This window comes from Tetrao urogallus (genome assembly GCF_951394365.1).
Source record: "Tetrao urogallus genome assembly, chromosome: 19".
NCBI lineage: Eukaryota > Metazoa > Chordata > Aves > Galliformes > Phasianidae > Tetrao > Tetrao urogallus.
The window spans coordinates 1,973,779-1,992,776 of record NC_136832.1 but is presented as its reverse complement, the minus strand read 5'-3'; the positions used below and the strand labels follow the sequence as shown (position 1 = coordinate 1,992,776).

Below are 18,998 nucleotides of genomic sequence, written 5' to 3'. Positions count from 1 at the left end.
CATACATGCAAGTGAGAATTTAACTACAGGATACCAGTGGGTGTGTGCAGCCACGACACTGCTTCTTCCCTGCTCCCTTCAGCCAAGCTGGTGAGCTGGAGCAGCCTGAGCTGATAAGATAAGTGCTCCATCCTCAACTGATGTCAGAGAACCCTTCATTTGTTCTGTAGGAGTCATCAGATCAAAGCTAAGCACACAGCTCACACTCTGCTGAGCCAAAGGTGGAGTGTTCAGGAACTCGTAAAGCAGTGCTGAGGCACACAGGATTTCTGCAGGAAGAAAAGAGCTGATTTCTCTCGTACTGCACAACTGGGACGAAGAAAAGGGAGACAGATTTTCTATGTCCAACATTTTTATAGGAGAGCAGCCATTCTCCCATAGTTAGTTACAAAGAAATGCTACAGACTGTTAGACTGTATGCTGCAGAATTTCAGTAGATGACTTTAAAACTATTTTTCCCCCTTTTCTATAAACATTCAGATTCATTTCTAGAGAGCTTTATTAATTTATTTCCCATTCAATGCTGAAGGATCCCACAAAGGATTTTGATATATTCATGTGAACCTCTCTCTGCTCAGTTCTTATGTATAAGATAATTAAATTCACTTGGATCCAAATGGGAATTCCTGCTTTCCCTGCAGGAAAGGACAGAAACAGCTGCAAAAATAGCCTTGATAAAGGCTGCTTTTGCTGCCATTCAGGAACATCTCTGAAGTCTGTCCAACCTTCACCTCCCCTCTGCCTCACCAGACTCTCTATCTCAGCTGCTCTGAACCCCAGCCTTCTCCTACTCTCTTCTCCCTCCCTCACCACCACGGGTCATTCTTATACCAAATACTTTCAGTAAGTAACGTGTCACTGGAGTTTCTTAAGGCTGTAGGAAAAGAATATATAAATCTCAAAGAAAACAGCAGTATATTGTCTTTAAGCTCTTCTACTCTCAAACTTAGCACAGTTCAGCCAAGGACAACTTGAAGGTCATCAGAACAGATCCAAAGAAAAAGGCTGGGACTCCATCTGGTTGACATACACCAGTGTGACTGGGCTTACTCTTTGAGTAAGAAGCATTTTCTACTTGTGCAGGTCTAAACAAACATACAGTTTACATACGATGTAAACATGACTCTACGTTGCATTCTATTTAATACATTTATCTCCATGGAAGAGTTCAACACTACAGAACACCTTGATATTTATCCACACAAGACTTTCTGTGGAGTCTTTTGCAGCGGATTTAACATCCATAAAATGTTTTCTTTCCTCATAGAGAAGACACAGCCCTCCCAGATGCCCCCAGCCCATCAAACAGAACCCACTGCAGGCTGACAGGGACAGTTTCTGTGTCTAAAAAATTAATACATTAGCTAGCACATGCTGGTGTGCTCAACCTGACAAGGCAAATTGCATTTTAACCTCTGCTGAAGAAAACCCCGGGAAGAAATCCAAAGGTTACCTCTACCAGGAAAGACAGATTGCTGCACATACACTATGCACAGCAACTCATGTACCACAACTCATATTTTTTTTATTCCTCGGTGAAAGCAAGACCTAGGAGTAACAAACCAGAGCAGAAGCCTCGTGCAGTGCAGTTTTTCATTCTTCAGCTGAAGTGTCATCCAAGGACATCAGCTCGAGGAGCAAATTTATGGCAGGATGCACTGGAACTGAGCTTGTCCCCACAGCCACCCAATGCTTGAATCACCAAAGTGCCTTTTCTCCTCATGGGCTTCACACGGATCCACAGGGTGACTCCCCAGCCCCTCCGCTGCTGGGATCTCACACTGGCCCTTTGTAGTAAGTAAGTCGACACACTTTAATTCTAAGGCAGAAGTGGGTGCATGCACATGCAGACAAAAACAACGTACATCATCTCTTACCTGAGCCATTTCTGCCTTCAGGATGATTTTGTGAAAGGTATTCTCCAAAAGCCCTTGCCGCTCTGTGCATCCAAGCATCACCGACAGCAGCAGTAAGAGAAAGAAGAGATGGACAGTGGTTGAATTCCAAGGAAGGAAGGAACAGTTCAACACACACTGCTGTCTTTCCCTCAGCTTCAGGTGACATCAACTGAAACAAGCCACAGTGGCAGCTCCTCTATTAACACACCTCAGTTTTTCCCCAGCCAAAGCATTTCCTTAAACAGAGTTGCACTACAACCCTGGCAGGGAAACAACAGACAAAACCAGTGGTAAGACAGAAAAAAAAATTCTCTCGTGTGCAACTTGGCCTGGTTTCTGCGGTGCCTGTATCTCCCAGTTAGGAGCTGGATCACAGCTCCAAGCACCACGATCACAGCTCCTGCAGCTCTGAGGGGAAGGAAATCCATCCCAGTCCCAACCATCACCCCAGTCTGTCTTCTACTCCGGTTACAAGTGCTCTTATTTGTGAACAATCATACCTAGATATTAATGCTAACACCCATTTCACCTGCCTGATCCCTAAATTATCCAGCACCAACAACGTCAGTATTTGGACCACTGGCAACCCATAAAAACCTCTTGCTGTTCTTCAATAGATTTAGGTCCCATCAATGACTGAGATTTTACTGAAATATATTACAGCTCAACCAGGCAGGGTGAGCTCAAACCTTATTGCACATCAAGAGAGCAAAACTACAAATATTCCAACCTGGGAGCTCTCTGCGTTTAACCCACAGAGGAAAGGAAACGTCAAGGCATGCATTCCCTCATAGAAATACTGGGTGGAGACTCACGAACAGCAAGATCAAACAGGCACCCACCTCCCTGGTAAGTCAAGCCAAGCACTCAGCCTGCTAGCACACAGACAGCTCTTGTGGGGGAAGAGCGGAAGACATGGGACAACTGGGAGGATTTTCCATGCCTCGAAACATCCCACCCCAGTTCTAGATGCTATAAAAGACTAAGCTCCAGAAGGTGCTACATGTCTAAGTGAAAGCAGCTTTGACCTCCAAATCAACCTTCCACCTTGCTACCCAACACCACTGCACATCTCAACCTGTGTGGCCAGGATTTTCTCCCATTGCTTTCACTCATCTCCTCCCAAAGGGAGGTACAACGTACCTCTCAGTGACCACAACTGGAAGGAGTGGGAAGTGCATTTGTCAACCACAGCCAGCTAAAGAGGATTGATGTGAAAGATTAAAGAACAATTTAGTCTCTTTGGAGCTAAACTTCAGCGCAGACAAATCTGAAGAGCTCTGATGCAGCACAGCTACAGCTGTGCAAGAAGAAAAGTTTAACCCTTCTGCATCATTACAGGCCACATGCAGCGCTGAGGTTTTTCTTTTATCCAGGTTCCTGCTTGTCTGGGACCAGAATGTACTTAATGTACTTCTAACATCAGCCTGAGGAGCCAGCTGCCCAAATTGCATTGCCCAAAGCCTACACACCCCCAGAGACGGTCATGCACAGTCATGTGGAAGAGCTGTACAACTAACACAGCAGTCTGCAAGGAGCAAACTGTCATGGTTCACCTGGGCAGGAGAACAGCACCTCACGAATCGTCCTTGCATCCACTACCCTTTGGTCTCAGCAAAATGCAGAACTTGGTCTTGGGGCAACAAAGAAAAACTTGAGAGCTGAAGCTGCTCCTGCAGCCCAGCAAAGAAGGGCAGAGGCTCAGCCAAAAGCCAGGACTGGGCTCATCGGCAGCAGGAGGCTATGCTAGAGACTTCCAGCCTCTCTTCCACCAGACAGCAGGACACACATCCTCCAAAAAGGCTTCAAAGTTTATCCAGAGCAACATCAGTCACTTAATCGATGAAAATAATAATGAGAAAAGTATCAGGGAGAGAGCACAGGGGCTTGCAGTAAAAGATACTCTAAAATTCAAAGATAAAGTTTATTTTGTAGCTAGTTCAAAAGCTCCAAGAGCACCTATCGCTTTCCTCCATTCATCTCCACCAATGCCTGAAGCAGAACTGTCTGCTTTAGAACATGATCCAAGGCTTCACCTTTAGCTTGCAAACCATGCTCAAAAAATTAGCACCAATCATTTGTTAAGACCCAACGTACAAATGATGGGCCAGAGGAGCACTGCTGCACTCCATCCCTCTCATTCTAAGCAAAAACAGTCATCCAGAGCCCGAGCTCAGAGGTGCTGCAGAGCCTCCAGCCTCCCCCTTCTCATCCCCAGCAGACGGGGCAGCAGGGCAGAACCTTGCAGGCCAGATCCCAACATCTCAGCCCTCTCCTCAAAGAGCAGAAGCACGGGGCTACTCAGAAACATGCTGCCAACACCAGCTGAGCCCACAGCACCGTCCCTGCCATCCCACTGCACTGCTCTTCATGCTGCTGGTCAGCCTAAGAGCAAACAGCCCTGAATGCCTGATCACAGCTCTCCAGTGACAGTTAATAAGCCAGCGAAGCCTGCAAAGCACAATGTGCAATGGGGGTTTTCCAGCCAATTGCACTGCAAACTCCAGACTAATTGTTTGCCTATTATCTCAGTGGTTCCCTTCTACATTTCTGCCTCTCAAGTGCCGCTGAGGCTGTGTCTCAGCAGATCTCCCACAGATGCCCACACATGCCTCTTGCCAAGGGCACTCGGATGGCCACACTCGTTCCTTATGCCTGGCCTCACCTTGCCAAGCCTCCTGTCCTCCTTCCCTGCCCTCGCTGTGCTCACTCACCCCAGTTTGCCAGCACCTGCCAGCATCATTAATGTGCCATTCACCCTCCCTGGCTATGTGCTGACATGATTGAAATAAAGCAGAGCAAAACTCAAGCAGCTGGTAACTGCTCTATTCTGTGTCTTAACCGCTACAGCCAAAAAAGCCCATCAATCCCTCTGATGGCTCTGGACAGTAACCCTTCTGCTGGGCTGGAAAGAGACATATGATTTAACTTGTAAGAGAAGGAAAAAAGAAACTTGTTTCAGACGAGTGAGATGAAGTGCAAGGTGCCTTACATGGACACAAGGAGATGAGCTATAGCCCTGTGCGTGTGACACTGTGAAAGCAGCATACAAATGAGCAGGTAGCTACTGAGAGGCAATCAGCTGATGCCACAAGTTCAGCCCTGACTCATCTAGAGGAAGGTTTTCATTTTGGTGACAGACCAGACCTGCACATAACGCAGTCAGTACAGTTTGATGTAACCAGACATCAACCAGAACCCACTGCCTCGGTGTACTGAGCTACTGAGTGCCACCAGCAAGGAGAATGCTGCCTGTGCCCCAGAGGAAACACTACCGTCTTCTTTAGCTTCTCCTCCAACAGAACTACTTCCAGAGTGCAGAGGGTGGGGTGGGACAACGCAGGCAAAGGAAGCTGCCCTTCTGCAGTCATCTCTCAGCACTCACAGTGCTGGTGTCAGGGCTGGAGCCGTGCATGGAAGACTGAGATCTGGCAGAGAAGCAGAGAAGGTTTAGACAAACATTTGCTAGAAGGAGGAAAGCCGCCAAATAACAGAGATATCAATTACAGCATGATGAGTGTGGAATAGCCTTTATGTCTCTGCAATAATCACATCAACAGGATAAAAGGAGCCTTGATGTGTACTGGCAGCTACGGGAAATTGATGCACACAAATTTATGCACTCCTCTAAACTGACACTGAAGTAAGCTAAAAAATGTGTATTGAAACACTCAGAAATACATGAAAGCACTGTGGTAACTCCATTTTGAGCACTGCAGCAGGATAAGCAAAAGTCAGAGTACTCAGAAGTATTGTACTGAAAGAGAAAAGCACACCTTCTCGTGCATGTTCAGAAGTAGTGCTCAGGAGGTGCTGCAGGAATCTGCTGTGACAGCATGTCACAGTGCTGGGCATCAGAAAAACAGGAGTAAGACAGCCCTGCACCATTGGGACTTACATCCAACAGCAGCCCTGGGAGCACCACAGCATGTCCATCCTTAGCAGCTCCATCACACAGAAACCACTGATGCTCACAGTGGTTAAACCCCACGTCGGCACCATGCTGACAAAAGTTGGCCTGCAATAGCTAAGTAACAGAAAAACTGTCACTCTCGGGAAAAGGAAAACCACTGCTGAGATCCTGAAGTCAAAGTTTGCACCGTCTCGGAGGAATTTATATTTACAAAGCTCTGACAGGAGGAGAGAGAACAGAGCAGGTAATCAAAACATGGGAGTTCATACCATCCACGGGAAAATTCACAAGCAGAAAAAAGGAATCCAGACTCCACTAAGAACCCCGACCTAAGCCAGAAATGACTCGACAGTAAGAAACCTGAGGTAAGGAGTGCATTTGGGTATCTCGGTATTTTGTCAGCACAAGACAGACACTTTCTGAGCCTTTGTGGACTTGTTTTAAACCATCCTATGGCCTCAACAGTCAGCAAAGGGGGAGCAAGGCAGGATTCTCCTTTCTGCAAGGGGCAAACACCAAAGTCCTGACACTTCGGTGTCAGATAAAGCACATACTCAATTCACACATGTCCCGTGATAACTACGTCAAGGAGAAGTTCTGGAACATCCAGCAGAAGCCTCGTGTCCTCTACAAGCACTGCTGCACTCCCCACAGGAAAGCTACAAATCAGAGAAATACCAAGTGGAGCTGCAGTTTATTGCCACATCTGGGATGTCAGCATCGTTCTGTAGGGCTAAAGGCAGTGAGGACAGAGAGAGCCATTTCTAAAGGCTTTGGTTCATCTCTGCCCTTGAAAGCAAGCTGAGGAAGCCAAGGAGAGCGTGTCCGATGCTTCTCGGGTCTGATGGGAACATGCAGACACCCAAAGCACAGCAGCCAGAGCTGCTGGCAGAGGGGCAGCACCAAGGTCACAATGCAAGGACAAGGACACATCCCTGCCATCCGCAGGCATGCCCCGGGAGCTGCAAGGCAAAAAAAAGCACACACATGAAAAGACAGAGCACGACAGCAAGATCTCACAGCCACACGATTAAAATCTGAGCAAAGCAATGCCGCTGAGCCAGCATCACTTTCAGGGTGCGGGACTGGAGCTGTGTGCTGCAGCTTCCTCAGGAGAGGACAGGACAGCAGAAACCGAAGACACAGCAGCATGGATGCCCTCAGTGATTCTAACGCAGAGCAACTATGCCATTATTTTTGAGGAGCTATGTAAAAGTCCTAACACACAACACATTGTGTGGAGCTTAATGAATTCTCCTGGGACAGGTGATCCCCTGAGCACTCTGCAGAGATTTTAATTGAAGAAGCTTGGGCGCGTGCACCTTCTGCTTGGATCACATCCCTCACAGCAGCAAACAAACAATGCTCCCCGTTCAGTAAGAGGGGCTAATGTGCACACACACTCCAGCTGCATGCAATAAAAATACATCAGCAGCTGCTTGGACTTGCAGTGCATTTCAGGATGCGATTTTTTCCTTTCAAAAAGTCACCTGCCCCAGGTGAAATACGAACAGCAGAGCTCAAGAGGTGCTGGGAAATAATCCCAGAGCATCTCACCCTGCAGCATAAATGCAAGGCCCCAAAACTGCCTACATGAAACTGAGGGGGGCCAGATCATCACAGCAGCATTACCCACGCAGGTGATCCAAGCCCCCAGCCCTCTGGGGAAGGGCAGAGCAGCATATCTGTGTGCCTTACCTACCATCCTGCAAAGCCCTCTCTGTAAAGAAATGAGATGAGGACATGTGGGATGCAGGAGGACCCAGGGCAGAGGAGAAGAGACAATGTGCACTGGGAAGCTTGGAGAAACCTTCCAGCAGGTGGATGCTGTCTGCTGTAGAAATGCTGAGGATGGCTGTGACTGCACGAGGCAGAGGCTGACACGTGCATGTAAGAGCCAAACCAGCAGTGCTTGCTCCCCACCAGCACCACCTTCACACAAAGGAGCAACACAAGGAGCTCCGTGTTCCCTGCCCTCCCCAAAGGCTTCTTCAATTGGACATTCATTCAGCTGGACAGAGCAGCACTGCATAACGGCCAGCCTGACCACCCCTCAGGGACTTCATGTTTCACAGCCCACCCTCCCAACCCCTCTGGTCAAAGCACACGACTCACACCCCTACCAGACACCTCCGAGCTCCCACGCAGCAGCAGCAGCCGCCTGTCAGTAGCTGCAGTACACACATAGCAAACCAGAACCTGAACTCTGCAGATTTCACACTACACGAGTAGTGTGCCCATCCTGATGTGGGCAGTTGCATTCCAAATGCGCTAGCTGCTCTCAAACACCCACACTACCACTTGAAATCTTCTCGCCTGTTACAGAATATGCTGTTTGTGTGCCTGACTGCCTAATCGTACACCCAGAGCCCCATTACAGCACTCAAGGTGCATTTTATGTCATTTCTTTCCAACCACCTGGCTGACATCTGCCAAAAAGAATCTCACTGCCGAACCTCTGAACACCACCGAAAGCGCTCAGGTTTTCAGCGATGAACACAGCACACTGCAACGTGGGGAGACGTTCCGCGTTCTGCCTCGACAGCTTTCTCCAGATACACTCCAGAATTGACAACACAAAAGGACAGCACCGCACAGACAGCTTTGGTGGTGCTCCCTTCAAGCCCTCAGACCTTCCATGGACAGCGAGATGCCATAATGCTGAGCCCCAGCCTCACAGAGGTGACGGATCTCTCGGCAGCACAGATCAAGCCCTACACACCACTCCAGGCTGTTCCGAAGCAATTCTGTCTGACACAAAGGAGGTTACATAACGCAGCTGAAAAGTTTATTTCTTCCCTTTTTCCCCAGCAGCACAGAGCTCATCTGGATGTAGCAAAGCCCCGGACAGACCTGCCCAGCACGCAGCTGTGCTGGAAGGGACCCTGAAGAGCTGCTCCATGCCCTGACACCCAGCTGCAGTGAGGCAGGAGGGTCGAGTCCGTCCTGCCCAGCAATGGGCAGAGCTCCTCCACGATGGCTTTGTGAACCGAGGCACGGTCACCCACCAACACGTTTTTGTAGGATGTCCTACGCCTGACACTCATAAGCACCACGGGCTACAAGCACAGTCAGCGAAACCCTACGCTGTAAGGCAAGCACAAAAGCACGACAGGACCCACAGCCACAGAACCCAAACCTCTCACTGCTCAGCACGGCGGCTCCGGGCACTGCAGAAGCGGGCAGATCCGATGGGTTCTGCAGCGTGTTTCCCAGGGCTGAGGGATGCTCCCGCAGCAGGTTTCCCACACAGCAGAACGGGAGCCCTTAAGGAACGCTGCCCCCGGGCGCACAGATGGCATTTCAGCCGATTAAAAGCCGGCCAGCAGACCGACGGTTTGCGAAGCCCCAGAGCTCCGCTCTGCCGGAGCCTCGGACGGTGCGGGCGCAGCGGTGACCCGCACACACGGCTCAGCGCCGGGCGGGGTCCGCCGAGCCGCCTTCGTGGGGACGCGCCCCCCACCCCCATCCCACCACCCACCTCACTTTGGCCGCCACCGACGACATGGCCTCGTTCCTCAGCGTCTTCCTTTTGGACACGGCTGTGCCCATATTCGCGCGGGGGATGACTGCCGGAGGAGCGCTCATCGCACGAGCCCGAGGCCGCCCATGCCGCGGCGGGGCCGGGTGCCGGGCCGCTCCCCGCGCTCAGCGCCCCGCCATGCCGCCCCGCTGCCCCCGGCGAGTGCGGCTCTCCGCCGCGGCCGCTGCCTGCTCATTGACTGCGGCAGGAGGGAGGGCCGGGGCGCGGCCGGCCGCCCAGGAAGCGCCGCTATATTTGGCCGCCGGCTCCCTCCTCCGCCCCCGCCTCCTGACATCATGGCGGGCGGCCCGAAGGGGCGCGGAGCTGCGCTGAGGTGAGGCGGTGCGCGCCGTCGGGTTTAACGCTGCTCGGTTGCAAAGCGCTCCGAGGGCGGGCAGGCGCTGGTGGGCTCTCTGGTGACAGCGGTGGAACCTGAAGCTGCTGAGGAAAAGGTCAACCACCGAGAAGGTGATCGGGCACTGCGGCAGCCTCCCCTGAGGGCTGCTCGTGGCCCCTGGCAGAGCTCAAGGAGCGGCTGGGCAACGCTCTCCAACGTATGGTCTGACCTTTGGGTGTCCTGTGTGGAGCCAGGAGTTGGACTCCATGATCCTTATAGATCCTTTCCAACTCAGGATATTCTGCCTTGCTTTTTCTTCACCTAGGTGTCACTGGCTCACTGCCCGTCAGAGAGCTTTTATGGCAGAGATGGAAAATCTGGAAAACAGAATCACGGAATCACCAAGGTTGGAAAAGACCTTTAAGATCATCCAGTCCAACCATCCACCTATCACCAATAGTGCTCACTAAACCACGTCCCTCAACACAAAATCCAATCTTTCTTTGAGCCCCGTCAGGGTCGCTGACTCCACCACCTCCCTGGGCTGCCCATTCCAGGGCCTGAACACTCTTTCAGAAAAGTGGTATTTCCTAGCATCCAGCCTAAATCTGCCCTGGTGCAGCTTGAAGCCGTTCCCTCTAGTTCTATCACCGGTTACACGAGAGAAGAGGCCGACCCCCAGCTCACAACAACCTCCCTTCAGGCAGTTACAGAGAGCAGTGAGGTCCCCCCTGAGCTCCTCTTCTCCAGGCTGAACATTCCCAGCTCCTTCAGCTGCTCCTCATCAGCCCTGTGCTCCAGACCCCTCACCAGCTTTGTCGCCCTTCTTTGAACCCGCTCCACGGCCTCGATGTCTTGCAGCGAGGGGAATCAACACAGACTTATCTTAATTTCTTGAAGAGTTTTTGTAACTATTTGGTTCTATTAATCTACAACTTGGAAAGCAAAGCAAGTCATTTAGAGAGCAGAAAACCCAACTGCTCTGCTGTGTACGGACACAAGAATCTCACTGCCTGGGTTTTATCACACAAAGCACCATGAATAGCAAACCTGCAGAAATGCATCTCTGCTTGGATACCAGCTGTGAGAGAAAAAGTTCCCCGTGTGTAGAATGAAGATATCACCCTGCTTTTTAGTTTAGACTGAAGGAGAGGTGCTAAATGGCATCAGCCTCTCCATCACTGCCACCGGCAGAGCTGGTCACCGTGCCCTGCTCACTTGTCAGGGCTGCCCACACTGACATTGCTCGTCCCATGGGGTTTGCAGCCTGAGCAGGATGAGCAGGGCTCAGCTGTTACCCAGTGACAAACTAAGTGATGAGGTGATAAATGCTATAATCTCGCTGCGATGTGCTAATATCAGAGAGCAGTTAGGGCAGGTCCTCAGCCTCAGTCCTGTGTGCTGGAAGTGAGGATGGTAGAGCTGCCTGTGTAACTCAGTGCCCAGCCTTATTAGCCCTGCCACAAACAGCCATCTGGAGGTGCACACACTGCCACAGCCCAAGCCTTTTACTGTGCTTACCCCCACTTTTCTTTTTACCAAATAACTGGAGGAAAAAATGCTCTTTATTCCATAATATTTAAGTATTTTGCCTGTGGTAGAAAATGCTGTTCAAAAAAAGAAGAAAATCAACAGACCTTTCTACTCTAACCCTGACATAATCCCCCCCAGATCTACATGGGAACACCCTGAAGTTCCCATCAGTGATATGGTTCGGATCCAAAACAAGACCCAGCATCAATGTACTGGATTTCTTCTCACAGAAGAAGAGCCCCATTAAACATCTAACATCTAAACATCTAATAAGCCACCCCCCCTAATTTTTTATTTTTATTTTTTGTACACCAAAGTGTTTCTCCAACAGAAAGTAAGAGAGAATCCATTTGTTTTTAGGGAACTCCTTAAAAAAACCACTGCTGTGTATGTGAACCATGCAGTTGGTTACAGTGAGCGAAGCAGTGCTCAGTACTGTCAGTTCCAAAATGTAAGAGAAGGATGCCTCCACCTTCACCCCACTTGCAGGCCAGTATCTCTCACCTGTGCTCCTCTGGGAGCTCTTTCAGATGCCCTCATCCATCACTCAGCAAGCCTCAGTGCAGGGCTCACCTCAAGGCACTGCTCAGAGCTTGGCTGGATCTTTGGATTTTGGAGATCTCCAGTGTCCATCTCAGTGCTATGCCACTCTCACAGAGAAGGCCTTTCTTCTTGACTGATCACAATTTCTCTTGTTGCAATTCATACCCAGTGCCTGTGCACCCCTTCGGAGGGCCCTGCTCCATCACTCCTTGGCCCCTGCAGGCACTGCCCCATCTCCCTGCAGTTTCCATCTTGCGCTCTGCTCCCTTCCCCCACCTGCACTTTGGGTTTCCTCTCTGCTTTCAGGTTTCTCCTGGTATCTGGGGGTTCAGGCAGCCCAGTGTGAGAAAGATGGGGATGCAGCCATTGTGCCAAGCGCCTACAGCTCATTAAAGCTGGCGAAATGCCTTTACTTCGTGCTAGGAAAAGAGTCAGGCGAGCCAGGCAGACAGTTCCCCATCACTTCTCCATGGCAACAGGCCTTCCAGATGCATGTAGGCAAACAGGCCGAGGAGGCAGGGAGCATCACAGTCCCTGTGCCCGTACCCCAACCCTCCTCTGGTGGGGCTCCCTGCTGAGCTTGCTCCATGCTAGGGGAGCACACCCCAAAACTGCTTCAAAAACAATCATAGCTTGTCAGAGAAATGCTCTCCTCCTTCCACTGGTGAAAATGAAACATTCCAAACCTGATACAGGCAAAATTCATCCTAGCCACTGATGATTTTTTATCTACATAAGTGTGTCATGCTTGAAAAGCCTGGTATCACAGAATCCTTGCAAACCAAAAAACATGTATTAGTCTAATATGAGATCCTGAATCCTATGCGTTGTTAGGTCTAAGATGAGAAGGGCCGATGACCTTCAGATATTAAGGTTGCAGTCTTCTAATGCTTAGAAAAGTAATTTTTGTCTAAATGAGCAAAAGAATGAGTGACCTGACCATTTAAATTAAAAATAAAATAACATAAAATGGAAATAAGGCAAGCAAAAAACAGTTACATAAACCACTGACAAAAAGCAAAACCAAATAATAATAAATAGTCCTCAAACACATGGAGCACAGAAACCCTGCTGGCGAGTCAGAAGTTGGCCATGGTGCAACAAGAGCTCTCGCAGGAGGCAAGGTGGGAACAAAAAAAAGAACAAAGTGGATGTTTTGCAACCTTAGTCAGTGAGGACAAGCTCTGAGAAGTGCTGTGCCAAAGTTCTGTATAAGGACATGGGATTTGACTTACATTCAAGCTGCCTGCTGAGGAAGTTGAGGAAAAAATAGCCAAACCAAAGAGTACAAATTCACCAGGCTGAAGTGGCACTCACTGAAGTGCTCAGGATGAGGAACCCAGGTGACATAATTTAATTACATAATTTAGCATGTAACCACTGTGCATGGCAGCCTCCATGTCTGAGAGCTGCAAGGTAACAAATAGGAAGGGTTTGGGGTTATTACAGGCTGTGAGGTAACTCTTGGACAAAGTGAAAGAATATTGGTGTGACTTTGGATACATCTGAAATATTGGAGAAAAAAAAAAGTGATAAAAGGTGGTTTTCCTTCTATAAAGGAACACCTCAAATCTATTGCCATTCTTTAGAGGAGTTTCAGTCTGCACTCTTCACTGTGTTCGTAAATAATCTTGAAAATGAAGTGAAAAAAAGGAATGGCAACTTGCTGATGATGCTGAGATATTCAGAGTCATAATACATGAGATGCTGTAAGGATTTATACAAGGACCACATGATAGTGAAAAACTAAGTAATAAAATGGCTCAGGACATCCAGTCTAGATAGTTACAAAGATAGGCAGACAGGAGAAAAACAGCACTGGGCTCTGCACTGATCCTTATCCTGAGAAATGTCTTTTTCTCCCAGGTTCACCTGCATCTCATCCGCACCCAAGCTGCACTTGTGCATCACAGGCTGATCACCGGCTTTGGGTTTAGTGCAAACCCAGGAGTCTCATGGGAAGAAAACTGCAGTATGGTAAGCATAAAACCAGGCCAAAGCATGATATTTGATTGGCCATATGTGGTGACTGTATTTTGGCAGTTGTTTATTTACCAACAAGGGCAGAATAACAGGTTAGCAGTGCCAGGGGAGGTGTGGGACCCCCACCCTAGGGACATTTCCCAGGGCTGCACACTGCTGCACGAACCAGCAGTGGGGTGCTCCCAGGCAGTTGCTGTGCTCAGACCAGCAGTGCTGTGAGCACTGGCTCAGGCAGGGATGTTTTTAGCCCCCCGCCCTCTGTTGCTATCATTCTGCACGAAACAACTGGCTCGAATGTGGTAACAATGGAAGGGCAAAGCACTGGCTTGATGTCACAACATCCCAATTCAGCTCTTCTGCCAAGTTAGAACAGCCCTGAGAGATGGTGATAAAACCAAGGTGGGGGGGAAGCTGGAGGAGCTGTCTGGGTTTATCTGTATAGCAGTGCATGGAAAGAGCTGGAGGACAACAGTTCTTGTATCCAACTGTGGTGGGAAGCTCAAGCTCTCCCAGGTACCAGGAGGTCGCTAACCTACCACCTAGCTGCCTTCCCACTTGGTTAATTTAGTCACTTCGAGACATTCCTGTTGAATCCATTGATTAGAAACCTCTCTAATGAGGCACTGTATGTAAATAACTCTCCCCAAACTGGAATAATTAAAATTAAGCAATACATCACAGAAGCAATATCAATAGTTATCAAGTTGGAGCCAGCCAAGAATTATGGTTTTGCTTTGAGCAGATTCGCTTGGACAGATCTGTTCCTGAACAGCCATGCACTTGGCATCAGAAAATAAGAGCTTGTTCAAATACAGTCCCAAAGATAGTTCTGATCATTATGAACAGTTCTGAACCAGCTAGGATACAGAACACTCAGACCCGTCTTAAGGCCAACTCTTACCCAGCTATTTTTAGTTAAAAATCTAATCAGTAATTATCAGGGCTGGATACACCTCTCAGTATTTCCTTCTGTTATGTGACAGGTACCAGCTCTGACACACTAATGAATACAGTGTTGGCAGGAGGGGGAGTCAGACCATGTTAGACCTTGTTCACTTACCCAGGCTACAGGTTACAGAAAGGGAACCTTCTCCTCCACCCTTGTAATTCTTTGCATTTGCCCAAGTCTTCTCATTTTGCCAGCATTATAAAGAAGCCAAACATTATTTTGTATTACCTGCCTGTTCCTGCACAAGGCAGCAAGGTCTGTAGGCAAGGCCAAGACAGAAGCAGCTCTGTTCCAAAGAGGAGATTTGAAAGGGGGAATTTGTACTCAGCTGGGCGTGGAGACATGGACAAGCAGAACCTTTCTATCCCACAGATGGAAAAAACCAACACCAAAACAGGCTGTGGAGCTTTGCTATCCACACATAGCTATAAACTGGGGAGGGAGGAAGGAGGAATATAAGGGCTCTTGCGCCCCTTTGGGATGGGTGCAGCACATGCAGCCAATGCTCAGGGAAAATCCCAGCACCAGCATCATCTTCTGGCACAGGGGATTTCATGGGCATGGACAGCCAGGCTGCATCTCACTTGAACCCCAGCCACAGAGCCGCTACAGAGCTGCTTTGTCAGCCTTTGCTAGCCCTTCCAGAGGGGGTCAGATGATGACTCAGAGCAAGAACTCTTCTAAACCTGGTTTCTCACTGGGAGATTCCCATATTAGCACTAAATTGGCCTGGGTCTGTCTGGCTTCACAAGGGCAGACGTTGCTGTGGCTGACATTCTGAGCGAGACGAAGATGACGAAGCTATGGGATTTATTTTGCCTTCTTGTCCAAGAGCCTTTGCCAGAGTCTTACCAGCTTTCTGTGAGCTGACACTGGATGTGAGGAGGATGGTTTCAGCTTGCACTGCCATGAAGCAGCCCCTCTGGGCAGGCAGTGCCTTCCCAGGCTCCCACTGCACTGCAGCACCAGCCCTGGCACGGCCCGTCCCTAGCGGCAGGCATCACACTACTTAAAGAAAATTATGTTGCCGGCCTTTTCATTATCTTGCCCAGCAAATGTTCCCATGAAAAATAGGCCTAATTATCTACCCACATTCAAATTACTCTAAGATGCAATTTCCTTCTACTCTGTGGGGTTTGCTTTCCTTCTGTGGATCTTATGATTGAAATACACTCAATTAGCTATTACTCTGCTGGCTGAAATCTTGATGTCTCCATCCAGATCTCACGGGCATTACAACAACCCAGTACCAAAAGCTCATATGCAAACCACACAAAGGTCTCATCACTCAGTCTTGCCTGTTATTTATTAGGTTTGTATTGCAATAGACTGAGAAGCCCAGTCTGGATTGAGAGCTTTTTGCAGTGTGTAGCAGTGAGCAAACCTGCTTTAAAACATGGCCCAGGAGGCTAAAATAATTTTCGAAATACAAACTGTGTCTGGTGCCAGGTTAACTGGAGCCAGGAAGACTCCTGTGCACAGCCTTGTTAATACACATGTAGACCTATTCCTATCACAGAATCACAGAATGGCCTGGGTTGCAGAGGAGCACAGTGCTCATCCAGTTCCAACCCCTGCTGTGTGCAGGTCACCAACCAGCAGCCCAGGCTGCCCAGAGCCACATCCAGCCTGGCCTTGAATGCCTGCAGGGATGGGGCATCCACAGCCTCCTTGGGCAACCTGTGCCAGTGCCTCACCACCCTCTGGGGGAAAAACTTCCTCCTAATATCCAACCTAAACCTCCCCTGTCTCACTTTAAAACCATTGCCCTTGGTTCAGGCATTCAAGGTTGAACAAGAACAAGTCCAACCCATCATATAAACAGTTCCATCTTCTAAACCCTCTGCCCTTTCCCAAATTCCACCTTGAACACAAGCAGAGTGTTTCCCACTGCTCTGTCCTATATTACTGTCTGTGCACTCTCTCTCTCCATTTTATACCAGCAGAAAACTCCTGCTTGCTCCTTAGTCAGTTTTCAGACAATTTGCCTGAGCACATGGAGGAGAGAGCTGGGTTGGCAGCAGTGCTTGCAGGCAGCCTGAGCACATCATGGCAGCTTCCAGCCCACGCTGTGTCAGATTGGAGCACACAGCAGGTCTGTGCTGCCTGACCCTCATTGAGCCCAAGGGAGTTTGAGCCCCATCGTACCCTCCTGTGTCACTGACAGCAAGCATCTACTGTTAGTGCTAATGCTACCACCAGAGGATTTCATGCTAGTGTTGGCACTGAACAATACTGAGCAGCTGTGCAGATACTCTCAATCAATACAGGTAAGAGAAGCTTCTAAAGACCCAAAAAAAAGACCCAAAGCAGCAGGGGAGACTGCTGCAGTCTGTGTCCATGGTTTGGGTGGGTTAATTTCAAAAGCAATGTACACTTGCAGCCTGGAAGGCCAACAGTACCCTGAGCAGCATCAGAAGAAGAGAGGCCAACAGGGCAGACTGTCCCCCTCTACTCTGCCCTTGTGAGGCCCCAGCTGGAGTGCTGCACCCAGGTTTGGGTCCCCCAGTACAAGAAAGACATGGAGCTGATGGAACGGCTCCAGAGGAAGGCCACAAAGATGATCAGAGGGCTGGAGCACCTCTCCTATGAAGAAAGGTTGAGGGAGATGGGCTTGTTTAGCTTGAAGAAGATAAGGCTCTGGTGGAACCTCATTGTGGCCTTCCAGTACCTGAAGAGAGCTTACAAGAAGGAAGGGGACTGACTTCTTATGCGGCCTGATAGCGATAGGACAAAGGGGAATGTCTTTAAACTAAAAGATTTTGGCTAGATGTTAGGGGAAAATTTACTATTCAAAAGGCTGCGAGGTACTGGAACACAGTGGGTGCCCATCCCTGGAGCCATTCATGGTCAGGCTGAATGGGATCCTGGGCAGCCTGACCTGGCGGTTGGCAACATTGCCCACGGGAGGGCTTGGAACTGGGTGTTCTTTAAGGTCCCCTCCAACCAAAGCCAGTCTGTGATTCTGTGAAAGGAGTGCTCCTACAGCTCTGCGAAGGAAGTCACTCCCCAGGAGACAAAGAATTTGGATGAGACCCTTTATCTCAGATCCACGAGAGCTGCCAGCAGGACAGCAGGCATTTTAAGAGCAGCGTTATATTATTTTCCTCTTATTTTCTTAAAATAATACAACAGGTAGGGATAAATATAAGAAACCTGGCAGTCAGAGAAGCATCATCTATAGCACAAGGGAAGATGAGGAGGATAGTAACATTTCATTCCTTCTGGCTAAATTAGTGCCTTCACATGACATATGACATTGACATAAGCCATTCCCTGAGAATAAACTGCAATAAATATAGCCAATCATCATAACAGAGAAAACAACGTAGTCATTTCATACAGGGAAAATATTCCTTAACCTCTGTGCTGTGCAGTCACTGAAACACGGAAGCAAAGGACCTCTGGAGGTCTGTGGTCCTGCTGCCTGCTCAAAGCACAGCTGTGACCTGCACCAACACAGCATTTCTTATCCAAGTTGTGACACGCTTTCTGGATGCACCCTCCCAGAGTGATGTGTTCCCATGCTGCACCACCTTCCCAATGAAAAGAAGCTGATTTTGTACCTACCAGAGACACGTTTTTCTTCCAGGATTCTTCAGCACTGGCAGGGGCCGTTCCTTCAGCAGTCACAGAGGTGCAGGACTTGGCCCAAAGCAATGGAGGTCTCTCACGGTTCGGATTCCCAAGCAGCTCCAGGAGCTGTCACTGATAGCTCAACGATTCAGTTTTTGCCCCATCCACATCCCAGTACTTCACTGTTTGGCAAAATAACAACACGACTTTGTTCTGACATTGTTGGAGCCCCGCGGGAGAAATGTTGAAGTCCAAAGTGGCTGTGTTGTATTTAAGACGGAAGGAAAAATATTGTTGTTAGAGGAGAGTTGGTGTGAGCTGTCTCTGTAAACACCCAACCACTGAAAGCTCAAATCCATTCCCTGCACCATGCCCAACGTTGCTGTAATTTAAAGTGCTGCACACAGGAATGAAATCTGCTGTTTTGGACTTTTTCTATTATTGTTAGGATTCAGGCAGATCTGGAAATGCAGCGCTCACACTCTGCACAGCCCAGGACATGGCAGAGCCCATCTTGCTCTGATGCACTTCTGCCTGGCGTGGGGCTCTGCAAGGAAGTGGCAGCCATGAGCTGATCCTGCAGAGAGCGAGGCCAAGGAGCAAGGAGAGAAGGCAGAAATGCGCAGGGAAGATGACTCAGAGAGCTCAGCTGGAGGATGATAAGGGATGCATTTAGCCTTTCCCTCCTGGTGGGCGGAAGGAAACTATTTGTGATGGTTATGGCAGAAGGAGTGAGAAGCTGA

General features: G+C 49.2%; 1 protein-coding gene across 1 annotated transcript in view; it reads right to left on the bottom strand.

Annotated features, from left to right (window-relative positions):
• Positions 1-9,399, bottom strand: part of NSMF (NMDA receptor synaptonuclear signaling and neuronal migration factor) — a gene marked incomplete at both ends in the record, with an annotated part of 39,494 nt that extends 30,095 nt beyond the window's left edge. The window contains 2 exons of the mRNA XM_079544823.1: positions 1,878-1,939; positions 9,293-9,399. Coding sequence (XP_079400949.1) covers positions 1,878-1,939; positions 9,293-9,399 — 169 coding nt within the window. The remainder of the gene's footprint in view (positions 1-1,877; positions 1,940-9,292) is intronic.
• Positions 9,400-18,998: the final 9,599 nt, after the last annotated feature.